The 12,150-nt window shown below is 55.0% G+C and overlaps 1 protein-coding gene across 2 annotated transcripts in view; it reads left to right on the forward strand.

Moving 5' to 3' along the window:
- Window positions 1–12,150, forward strand: part of TFEB (transcription factor EB) — a 54,664-nt gene extending 42,514 nt beyond the window's left edge. The window contains exons 1-9 of one of the 2 annotated variants that reach the window (XM_038748957.1): window positions 3,458–3,615; window positions 6,350–6,579; window positions 6,677–6,934; window positions 7,231–7,311; window positions 8,437–8,557; window positions 8,967–9,023; window positions 9,560–9,635; window positions 10,267–10,414; window positions 10,709–12,150. In XM_038748957.1, coding sequence (XP_038604885.1) covers window positions 6,376–6,579; window positions 6,677–6,934; window positions 7,231–7,311; window positions 8,437–8,557; window positions 8,967–9,023; window positions 9,560–9,635; window positions 10,267–10,414; window positions 10,709–11,152 — 1,389 coding nt within the window. In that variant the 5' untranslated portion in view covers window positions 3,458–3,615; window positions 6,350–6,375 and the 3' untranslated portion in view covers window positions 11,153–12,150. Of the gene's footprint in view, window positions 1–3,457; window positions 3,616–6,349; window positions 6,580–6,676; window positions 6,935–7,230; window positions 7,312–8,436; window positions 8,558–8,966; window positions 9,024–9,559; window positions 9,636–10,266; window positions 10,415–10,708 lie in introns of those variants that run through there. The other variant, XM_038748956.1, reaches the window with a different exon arrangement.

Below are 12,150 nucleotides of genomic sequence, written 5' to 3' on the forward strand. Positions count from 1 at the left end.
GCAGATGATTCCAAAATCTACCTCTCCAGCCCTGACCTCTCTCCTTCTCTGCAGTCTCACATTTCCTCCTGCCTTCGAGACATCTCTACTTGGATGTACTGCCAACCCCTCAAACTTAACATGTCTGTTACAGAATTCCTCATCTTCCCACCCAAACCCTGTCCTCTCCCAGACTTTCCCATTAATGTAGACAGCACCACTATCCTTCCTGTCTCACAAGTCTGTAACCTTGGCATTATTCTTGATTCATCTCGTTCAACCCACATATTCAATCTGTCACCAAATCCTGTCGCTTCTACCTTCCAAGCATTGCTAAAATCCACCTCTTCCTCTCCATCAGTATTGCTACTATGCTGATCCAAGCAGTTATATCCCACCAGGACTACTGCATCGGCCTCCTCGCTGACTTCTGTGCCTGCTGTCTCTCTTCACCCCAGTCCTTACTTCACTCTACTTTCTAGATCATTTTTCTAAAAAAAGTTCAGTCCATGTTTCCCCAGTCTTCAAGAACTTCCAGTGGTTGCCCATCTACCTCTTAGACTTCTCTTTTCCAAGCTAAATGCCCCCCAATTCCTTCTACTTTACTCCAGGGACCAATGTTCTATTCTTTAATCATTCTTGTTAGTCTCCTAAGGGCCTTCCAGGGTCTCTGCTTCCATGTTAAAAATGAGCACCCCACATGGAACCCAGAACTCTAATAAAGTGTGAGCAGAGCCAGTGAAGAAGGATAACTTCCTGACTCTTCAGTCCATCAATCAATCAACCAATGGTATTTATTGAGAAGCAGCATGGCCTAGTGGAAATTACACAGACCTGGGAGCCAGAGGCCCTGGGTTATAATCCTGGCTCTACCACTTGTCTGCTGTGTAAACTTGGGCAAGTCATTTCATTTCTCTATGCCCCAGTTACCTCATCTGTAAATTGGGAATTAAGACTATGAGCCCTATGTGGGACAGGAACTGTGTCCCACCCGATTACCTCAGTGCTTAGTACAGTATCTGGCATATAGTAAGCACTTGACAAATACCATTAAAAAATTCTGAGGCCTTTCTGTGTGCAGAGCACTATGGTAAGCACTTGGGAGTACAATATAACAGAGTTGGTGGACATGATCCCTTCCCACAAGGAGCTCATAGCCTATTGCGGGAGATAGGCATTAAAATAAATTATGGATCTGAACATAAATGCTATGGGGCTGAGGGTGGGGTGAATGAAAGAGTCATGGACTCTTGCGTTTATGACGTCGGATGAGACATCCCATTTCCATCTTGGCATTTGAGAATAAGAGCCCTCCACTGATGGCTCCGATTCACATTACAGCCAACAGTCTTGTAGTGGGTGGAGAAGACCAACAACAAAGTGTTTGTCTCATTGAACCATACCCCTCTGGAGTTGGGGGGCATGCTCTAAAGCTCGCAGATGGGGGGAGTTCAAGACAAAACCAAGGGAATGCTTGTTGGCCCAGCTGGCAGGAAGCAATTGCAGTCTGTCAGCATAGGAAGCTGTTCAGGCAGGAGGAGCAGTGGGCACCAGAAGATTCTGGGTAAATTCAAGGGTCAGCGGTCCTGATTGGGATTTGGGTGGGAAAAGCTAGGGCAAGCCCTGACTTCCAGGGAGGAGTGGGGCTTCCCTTCCCAGCCTCCCCTCCAACTTCCTGCTGGATTCACCCCAGGGCAGCAGCAATAATAATAATGAAAGTGGTATTTGTTAAGCATTTACTATGTTCTAGGCACTGTACTAAGTGCTGGGGTAGATACAAGGTAATAGGGTTGGACACAGTCCCTGTCTCACATGGGGTTTACAGTCTTTCTGCCCATTTTACAGGTGAGGTAACTGAGGCACAGATAAATTAAGTGACTTGCCCAAGGTCATACAACAGACAAGTGGCAGAACCGGGATTAGAACCTAGAGCTTTCTGACTCCCGAGCCCATGCTCTTTCCACTAAGCCACACTGCTTCTCAACCTAAACTACCACCCATCTTCACAACTGTCCCCACACCCAGGACCCTTCCAGCTGTCCCTTACTCTGGACTTACTAAGCGCTTAGTACAGTGCTCTGCACACAGTAAGCACTCAGTAAATAGGATTGAATGAATGACCCTCTCCCATCTCTGATCCATTGCTCAAGCCCCCTCCCCACAAAGACACCTCCCCTCCAGCAGTTTCACCAAACTCCTTCCCTTCCCTCCTTTGAGGTCATTCTCAAAGGCCATACCCTCCTGGAGGCTTTCCCTGATTATTCCCCACCTCCCTCCCAACCATACCTTCCCCTTAGCCATCTCTGCACTCCTTAATCTTAATCTGTTTATTTGTCATTGATTTATTTACTCCACAGTGTTTATCAGTTATATCCACCCACAGACTCTTTGAATGCTTTTAAATTTTGAGTCATTACCTTCTCTAAATGGATTGAAAGCTTCATGCATGAAGCAGGTTTTGCTTCTGTGTGTTCTTACTCCCCCAAGTGCCTAGGACCGTATTCTACACCCTGTAGTGTTCATTAAATACCACGAATAGTTTACTCTGGCCCTCACTGCTCCAGGATCTGAGAGGTAGGAGCAGAGCCGGGAGTCCCAGGTACACTGAAAGAAGGGAAAACAGGTCAGGGAGAGACCGAATCCCAGAGAGAGAGGGAGATAGGGAACAAGAAAGAGGAGAGAGAGAGAGCAAGAAAGAGAGAGAGAAAAAGAGAGAAAGAAAGAGAGGAGAGAGAGCAAGAGAGAAGATAGACCCAGAAAGAGTGGAGAAAGCAAGAGAGGAGAGAGGGAGAAAGAACAAAGGAGAGACATCAAGGGAGAGGAGAGTGAGAGCAAGAGAGAAGGGGAGAAAGTGAGAGGGAGAGAGTGGGGGGAGCTAGAGGGAAAGTGAGAGAGAGACGGAGAAGTTATCTGAGCTAAGTGTGGAAGGGACAATAAGACTGGAACTCCTCCACACCATTTCTATTGCTGTGGGCTCTTAATAATAATAATAACATTTACTAAGTGCTTACTATATGCCAAGCTTTGTACTAAGTGCTAGGCTAGATACAGATCAGATCACTGTCCGGGTCCCACACAATATCTCAATGTGCTGGGGAGGGAAGAACAGATATCTTATCCCCATTTTTACAGTTGAAGAAACTGAAGCACAGAGAAGCGAAGTGACTTGCCCAAGGTCACACAGCAAGCAAGTGGTAAAGACAGGATTAGAACCCAGGTCCTCTGATTCCCAGGCCCAGGCTCGTTCCACTGGGCGTGGCTCTGGGTTCGGCACCCGGGCCTCTGGCCCCAGGTTGGAGGAGATGAGGGGCAGGCCTTCCCCAGACAGGAGGAATAGCAGGCGGGGTCTCCCGTGGCTCCCGTGTCCAGGGGCGGGAGCCAAGGCAGGCCGGACCCTGAGGGCCTGGCCCAGCAGGCTGCTCTGCCTTCTCTCCCGCAGTGGGCGCCTGGCCCCTTTGTGATGAGGAACAAGGACCCTGTGTGTGTGTTCCTGAGCTGCTTCTGCCCACGGGGCCAGGGCCGGGGCCGGGCTGGCCAGCTTCCTCCACAGAAGCCAGATTGTTCCTGTGGGAAGCGTCTCCCTCTCGCCGCCACTGGAGCTGATTGCACCGTGGCGGGAGGGCGGCTCTCAGTCAGGTGCGCCGGGGTGGGGGCAGGGACTTGGTAAAGGGGACTGTGGGGGGCTCGGGTTCTGGGCAAAGCCTGGTGGAGGGGCAAAAGCCTGTGGGGTGGCAGTGGAACCGGGCCTGGAGAGCCAGACTCAGATGCCAAATGGGGCTCTGGAAGAGGGTTGCAGAGGTGAGGGGAAGAAGGTAGGCCTCTGTTGGACCACCCAACAGGCCAGCAGGGGACCAGGATCTGGGTCCAGGCCGGAGCAGGTGTAGCTTTCACTGGGCCATGTTTGCCGGCTGGCATGGGGCATGCTGCAGGGCAGAGCTGGGCATTTCCAGATGGTGCCGGCTCTACCCGCTGAGCAGAGGCAGCCTGATCAGGTTTCCTGGGGGTGGGCAGGGAGGCTTCTGCCTGCTGGCACTGGTCTTAACGGAATGTCCACAGAGGTGTGAGAGGGTGTGGAGCAAGTATTAGCAGTTGTGGTCCTCTAGACTGTAAGCGCCCCACGCGCAGGGAATGTGTCTACCAACTCTGTTGTATTGGACTCGCCCAAGCACTTGATCTGCACAACAAATACCATTAACTGATTGATTATGACAGTGTTCCCTGCTCTCAGGTGTGCACCTGCCAACCAGATTGTACTCTCCCAAGCACTTAGTACAGTGTTCTGAACAGAGTAAGAGAAGCAGCGTTAGAGAGGCAGAGATAGAGAGGCAGATTGGCCTAGTGGCCTGGGAGTCAGAAGGACCTGGGTTCTAATTCCAGCTCTGCCACTTGTATGCTCTGTGACCTTGGGCAAGTCACTTCACTTCTCTGTGCTTCAGTCACCTCATCTACAAAATGGGAATTGAAACTGTGAGCCCAGTGGGACATGGACTGTGTCCTACCCAATTTGTTTGTAATCCACCCCACCACTTAGTACAGTGGCTGGCACATAGTAAGCGCCTAACAAATACCACAATTTTATTAGTAGCAGTAAGTGCTCAGTAAAAATAATATATTGATTGATTGATCCCGTGGCAGTGTTTTTTGTGTGTGTTTATTCTGGGGGGAGCTATTTATTAAGTGCTTACTGTGTGCCAGGCAATGTGCTAAGCACTGGTACAGATACAAGATAATCAGTTTGGACGCAGTCCATGTCCCACCCAGGGCTCATAGTCTTAATCCCCATTTTATTGATGAGGTAACTGAGGCACACAGCAAGATCACACAGCAGACAAATGGCAGAGCCGGGATTAGAACCCAGGTCCTATGACTCCCAGGCCCGTGCTCTTTCCATGAGGCCACACTGCTTCTCAAGTTGCCTAGGTCATCCCGCCCACCCTGTGTGGTGGGGAGAATAATGTGTTGAGGCACCAGGCTGGGTAGGGGCTCCCCAGAATTAGCCGAACTGTACTAATGAAGGTCTTTATTAAGCACGAACTCTGGGCCAAAGCACTATGCTAAGCATTAGGGTGGATACCTTTTTTATGGTATTTATTAAGTGCTTATTATGTTCCAGGCACTGTTCTCAGCACTGGGGTAGGTATAAGATAATTGGGTCGGACACAGCCCCTGTCCTACCTGGGGCACACAGTCATAATCCCCATTTTACAGATGAGATAACTGAGGCACAGAGAAGTGAAATGATTTGCACAAGGTCCCATGGCAGACAAGTGGCAGAACCAGGACTAAAACCCAGGTCCTTCTGACTCCCAGTCCTGTGTTCCACCACTTGTCCATGCTGCTTATTTAGGGCTCATAGTCTAAGAGGGAGAGAGAGAGAGAGAACCGATATCCACCCCAGCGCTTAGCACAGTGCTTTGATATATAAGTAAACATTTAATAAATTCCACTGTTATTATTCATGAAAATCACACGGGATTCAGTCTCGGTTACAAGTGGGGCCAGAGTCTAAGTGGGTAGGTGAGCTGGTAAAATCACTTTTTTCCACAGGAGGAAACTGAGGGAGAGATAAAATGATTTGTCCAAGGTCCCTCAGGAGACCAGAGTAGAGCAGGGATTAGAGTCCCAGAGTAGAGCTGGGACAAGAAGCAGTGTGGTTTAGTGGAAAGAGCACAGAAGAGTCAGAGGTCATGGGTTCTAATCCTGACTCCTCAACTTGTCAGCTGTGTGACTTTGGGCAAGTCACTTCACTTCTCTGTGCCTCAGTTACCTCTTCTGTAAAATGGGGATTAAGACTGTGAGCCCCACGTGGGACAACCTGATAACCTTGTATCTACCCCAGTGCTTAGAACAGTGCTTGGCACATAGTAAGCACTTAACAAATACCATTATTATTATTAGAACCTGGGTCTCCTGACTCCCAAAGCCCATGCTCTTTCGTCAAGGGCACCCTGCCTCCCTATTTCAATAGGGCAGAGGAAGCTGGCTCCCAAGACTTCTCTGCCATTGCTCTGGTCTTAGAGTGGGGTGTACTGGATCCAAGACTGTTGTTGCCTCTTCCCCTCCTCACCTGTAAAATGGGGATTAAGACAGGGAACCCCATATGGGGCAGGGACTCCATCCAACCTGATCAGCTTGTGTCTACCCTGGCGCTTAGAATGATGCCTGGAACATAGTAAACGCTTAACGAATACCGTCATCGTCATCATGCGGGACCCAGTCCCGTGTGGGACCTCACCCACATGGAGAGCTACTGCCTAAACGGGGAGGGCGACAGTCTTGGGGAACAGGTTGGGGGTGCTCCCGGGGGAGTGTGAAGGGGCCATGGGTTTCATTGGTTCTGAGCTTCGGTGGGGCCCGTTTTCTCTCTCAGGACGCAGCGAGCCACCGGCCATCGCCATGGCGTCCCGCATTGGCCTGCGCATGCAGCTCATGCGGGAGCAGGCCCAGCAGGAGGAGCAGCGGGAGCGGATGCAGCAGCAGGCCGTGATGCAGTACATGCAGCAGCAGCAGCAGCAGGGGATGCCCGTGGCCAGCACGCCTGCCATCAACACGCCCGTCCACTTCCAGTCCCCTCCGCCCGTGCCCGGGGAGGTACTCAAGGTACCACCAGCCCCCCAGCCTCCCCACCGGGCCCCTCGTGACCGTCCCCCACTGGGGCCCCCTGACAGCACAGCTCTCCTCCTCTTCCCCACGGCAGGTGCAGTCGTACCTGGAGAACCCCACCTCCTACCACCTGCAGCAGTCGCGGGACAAGAAGGTGCGCGAGTACCTGTCCGAGACCTATGGGAACAAGTTTGCCGCACACCTCAGCCCCGGGCAGGGCTCCCCCAAGCCTCCCCCTGCAGCCTCCCCGGGCGGCCGGCCTGGGCCCGTGCTGCCCTCCTCCTCCACGGGAAACAGCACCCCGAACAGCCCCATGGCCATGCTTCACATTGGCTCCAACACGGACAGAGAGGTGAGCTGGGGAGGCCGGACCCTGGATAGGGAAGGCCAGCAGGGAAGAGTGCCCTGATATGGGCTGCTGACTCTGGACTCTTCCGCTCCCTGCAGGGTGGGCTCTGGAGGCCTACCTAAGCCCCCCTAGAGTGTGTAGAGAAGGAGCTGTGGGAGAACGGGAGGGTGGGGCAGGTCAAAGGGGTCCTGGATTTCCCACCCGGGCAGGGTTCTAACTCTGTTCCCAACCCTGCCCTCTGCCCCCTCACACTTAGTCTGTCCTGGTCAGCCGGAATATCTGCCCCTTTGCTCTTCCAGTTTGATGATGTCATCGATAATATCATGCGCCTAGATGATGTCCTGGGATACATCAACCCGGAGAGCCAGATGCCCAATACGGTAGGCCCCTGGGCTGCAGCTGAGGGTCTGGCTCTGATGGGGCGGGACGGGGGGGAGCAGGTGGTCCTTATCTGGGTAGTTTGACCAATGGAGTGGATTGCTTGGTTCCAGGCCCTGGCCTCTTCCTCCTCCTTTGCTCCCTCCTCCTCTCCCTTCTTGCTCTTTTCCTCCTACCCGTCCTTCCCCTCCTCCCCCTGCTCCTTATCCTCCTTCCCCCCTTCATCTTCCTCTCCCTCTTCCTTCTTGCCCTGTTCCTCCACCTCTTCTCCCTCTTCCTTCTCCTCCTTCCTTCTCCTCCTCCATGAGCTCTCACTTTTATCTGCCATTGGCTCCCTGCTGTGGGTTAGGGGGCAGAGGGAAGAGGGAGCCCAAGGTCCTGGGGATTACAGTGCCATTTCCCTTGGGCCTTAAAACTGGTTTTGAGGGCTAAGGAAATTGTGTGTGTGTGTGTGTGTGTGCGCGCGTGCACACACACGCATGGTGTTTGTATGCATTCTGGGCCTGATCATGACATATGAGGGGCATTCTGATTCTGGGCATGCTATGTGGGGCTGTTTGTGGGTGTGCTGTGTTGGTTTTTGTGTGGGGATACTGGGTCTGTATTGTGTGTGAGCTTTGTGTGACTGCTCTCTGTGTGTGCAATGGGCTTTTGTGTTTGGGTATATTAGGCGCTTTGGGTCTCTGTGTGTATATATGTTTGCTCTGTGTATGTGTGTGTGAACTGTAGATGGGCAAATGTGCTAGGAAGGTGTTGTGCTTGTGCATGCTTTCTATGCGTGTGTGTGTTATGTGAGGATTGTATGCGTGCGTGCACTAGAAAGTGAGAAGGCTGGGAGTAGAGGATAACTAATATAGAGCAATGGATTCATTCAATCAATCAGTTAATCACCGGTATATATTGAGCACTTCCTGTATGCAGCAGACTGTACTGAGCAGAGCTAGGCACCGTGGTTGGTAACTACCCCCCAGTTTTCTGTCTGGGATTCCCTTGCCCTCCTCTTGGCCAGCTCCTTTAGGTGAAGTAGCCAGCCTTTTCCCTCCACCTTCCCATCCAACTCCCTTCCCTCCTCCTCCCAGAGGGAGTCTTCCTGCAAGGGTCTGACATTTCCCTCCCTTTTTTCCTAGTTGCCCATGTCTAGTAGCCACCTCAACGTGTACAGCGGGGACCCTCAGGTCACAGCCTCTCTGGTCGGGGTGACCAGCAGCTCCTGCCCAGCTGACCTGACCCAGAAACGAGAGCTCACAGGTAACAGCTTTAAAACAACTTTCTCCCTGCCCTCATCCAGGGGCCTCCCCTTTGTCCTCCCCTCCTCTGGTGCTTCTCATCCCCGAAGCTCCTGGGCTCATGGTTCTCTCCCCACCTCTCTCAGGACTGTATACCGAAAAGCAGCATGGTTTAGTGAATAGACCACGGGCCTGGGAGTTTATTCCCGGCTTCTCCGCTTATCTGCTGTGTGATCTTGGGCAAATCACTTTACTTCTCTGTTCCTCAGTTCTCTCATCTGGAAAATGGGGATCAAGACTGTGAGCCCCACATGGGACAGGGGCTATGTCCAACCCAATTTGCTTGTATTTAACCCAACACTTAATACAGTGCCTGGCACGTAGTAATCACTTGACAAGTACCATAATTATAATTATTATTATTTATACAGATGCTGAGAGCAGGGCCCTAGCCAAGGAGCGCCAGAAGAAGGACAATCATAACCTCAGTGAGTAGATCCGGTCCCCCCCCACCCATTGTCAGCCCTCCCTCCCTCATCCCCACTGGCCCCAGCCCCCCGGAGGTATGGCCTGGCTTTGGTCAGCTCATAGTGGGCCTGGGGCTGGGTTAAGGAGCCAAGTGAGTCCCCCTGGGTCCAGCTTCCCTCAAGCCTGGCTGGCTGGAATGAAGTCTCTGCTTTCCCTCTGTTCTTCTCAACCCTAACCAGGCCCCCCCGAGTCCCTGCCTTCCCCAGTCCCCGCCTGATCCCTCTCAGAAATTTGAAAAGTTCCCAAGCACCTGTTACCAGTGGGTCAGTCCCCTGAGACCTGGGGGCGGGGTAGGGCATTGGGCCAGGTGTGGGGCAGGGAGGGGTGGGTGGGCGGGTGGAGGCTTAGGTTCTGTTTGGTGATGCGTGTGTAGTGGAAGTCCCCTGTCTGGATTTCAGCCAGGCCTTGTTCCCCGAGAGATTGACCCTGGCACTAGTCACCCCACCAATGCTTGTCTGTTTGCCCGTCTGTCTGTCTGTCTGCCCACCTGCCTCAGTTGAGAGGAGAAGGAGATTCAACATCAATGACCGCATCAAGGAGCTGGGCATGCTGATCCCCAAGGCCAACGACCTGTAAGGACCATGCTGGGAACGGGCAGCAAGGGGTGGGTGCTTCTTCCAGGAGGAGGACCACTGAAGGGCCAAAGGAGGAGGAGCAGGGAAGAGGGAGGACAGAGATCAGTGGGGCGGGTAGGAGAGAGGCCTGTCTGTCAGCTAAGAATACTCTCCCCTGTCACCCACCCCCACCAAGGGAGTTGACCGCTCTCAATGGGAAACAAACCCAGTCCGTTTCTCAGCTGACCTCCCTTCTGCATTGTGCTTGTGTGCCCACGCACGTGCACACCCCCTCACACATGCACACACATGCATGTATTAACACATACACACACATTCACACATACACACATATTTAGAGACGTACACACACACACAGAGGCTTTGGCTAGGCCCACTGCCCCCTGCAGTCCCATTGGGTGTTTCCTGCCAGACCCGAGCTTCCCCAAGGCCTTACTGCCCTGGCTTCTCCCCAAAAAGCTGGACTGGTGTCAGCTGGAGCCTTGATCCTACCAGCCTCAGGGCTCGGGGTCCCGTCTTGCTGACCCTCCCCCGCTCCAGAGTCAGGCAAGAGTGGTGGTCCAGCCCTTCTGGGGCCTCTGTCAGCCCAGGCCCTGACTCTCCCCGCCTCTCCCTGCCGCCCACCCAGAGATGTGCGCTGGAACAAAGGGACGATCCTGAAGGCCTCAGTGGACTACATCCGCAGGATGCAGAAGGACCTGCAGCGATCGCGGGACCTGGAGACTCACTCCCGGCGCCTCGAGATGACCAACAAGCAGCTATGGCTCCGCATCCAGGTGTGACCTCTGACCCTGCGAACTCCCGACCTTGGACCCGAAGTCCGGGATCCTTGGAGTGGAGGGAGCGCAGGAGGCCGGTCAGCCCCGTGCTTCCTGGAGTGGCTTTTGCCAAGCGGGGAGGGGAGGCGGGGGTCCCAGTGCAGGGAACTGCGGGTGAGGTCAGGGGCGGGTCAGGTGTCTCTCCCTCTTCCAGGCCAAGGGCAGGTGGGGGAGGTTCCCCGGGTTGGGGAGTGCGCTCGGCAAGGTTAGTCGCCCTGGCCAAGTGGCACCTCTGCCCAATCTCTCCCGCAGGAGCTGGAGATGCAGGCCCGCCTGCATGGTCTTCCCACCGCCTCGCCTTCTGGGGTCAACGTGGCTGAGCTGGCCCAGCAGCTGGTGAAGCAGGAGCTGCAGCTGCCCGGGGACGAGGGGGCGGGAGAGCCCCCGTGCCCCCCTGGGATCGCCGACCAGGAGCTGCCCCAGCCCCTGCTGCCCCCGCCATCCCCCTTCCACCAACTGGACTTCAGCCCCGGCCTGAGTATCGGCGATGGGCCTCCGGGCTTCCTGGACCCCCTGGGACCTGACCCCGGCTCCTCCTTCCCCGCACTGTCCAAGCGGGAGCTGGACTTGATGCTCCTGGACGAGTCCGTGCTGCCCCTGGCCCCCGACCCCCTGTTCCCGGCCATGTCCCCTGAGGCATCTAAGGCCAGCAGCCGCCGCAGCAGCTTCAGCGTGGAGGAGGGGGACATGCTGTGACCTGCGGCCCCCCAGGCCCAGCTGGGGAAGGACCGGCCAGAGGGGGCCGGCCTGAGGAGGGGCGGGGGACCCCTCTGTCTGGCACTTGTGTGTGAAGAGACCCGTGGGCCCCCCAGGACTCATGGCCTCCCAGTAGCTGGCTCTCCCAAGGGTCTGGGGGCCCAGAGGAGATTCCCAGCCTTGCCCAGTCTGGCCCTCAGAGGATCCCCAGGTGTTTGAATCCGGTGGGGAGGAGCAGGGCCAACAGTTTCTGGGCTGGTCTGGGACCGGGGAGTAGAGGGGGAGGAAGGCCGAGGGGAGGAGAGGGGACTGGAGGGGTTGGATGTGGGCACCTTCACCCACATGACTAGCATTGGCAGCTCACCAGGGGGCTTGGCTTGGAAAATCTACTCCTCCTGGCCTGCTACCAGCTCGAGGGAGGGTGGGAGGACGGGTGGGTTGGGAACCCCACAGTCTCGGCCTCTTAGCCCTGACCCCTGAGAAGGGGCTGAACCCACAGGGTAGCTCATTCTAGGTACCCCACAGAGAGGGGCCGCCTCCCCTCTCCCTTTGGTGCTACACGCCTGTCCTACAGGTTGCCAGTGGCCTTCTTGGGGGTAGACAGGCTGGGGCTGGTTGTGAGACTCTGCCTGGACACAGCTGGGGATCTGGCTGGAGGGGAGCGGAGGAGCCCACCCTGGCTGGGGTCCATCGGGAAAGAGGGACTGGTCCTCTGTTCTGGGGTTCAGGGAGCCAAGGCCCCAGCCTCAATCTCGGGCCGTGGGAAGCTGGCTCCAGCCTTCCCCCTGCCCTGACCCCCGACCCACCAGACTCCCATGCCTCTTGTCTGAAGGCTAGAAACCCCTTCCCACCTGCTGGAGCCGGTTGGCCTGCCTGGGGGGCCAGTCCGTGTGTCCTACTTGCTGCAACCCACTCCCAGGCCCCTGCCTCTCCTGCCTAAGAGCTGCCTTCAGGGAGAAGCTTGCGGGTGTGGCAAGGGGGGGGGGGCTGCCCCTTGG

Source organism: Tachyglossus aculeatus, chromosome 7, assembly GCF_015852505.1.
Source record: "Tachyglossus aculeatus isolate mTacAcu1 chromosome 7, mTacAcu1.pri, whole genome shotgun sequence".
Taxonomy (NCBI): Eukaryota; Metazoa; Chordata; class Mammalia; order Monotremata; family Tachyglossidae; genus Tachyglossus; species Tachyglossus aculeatus.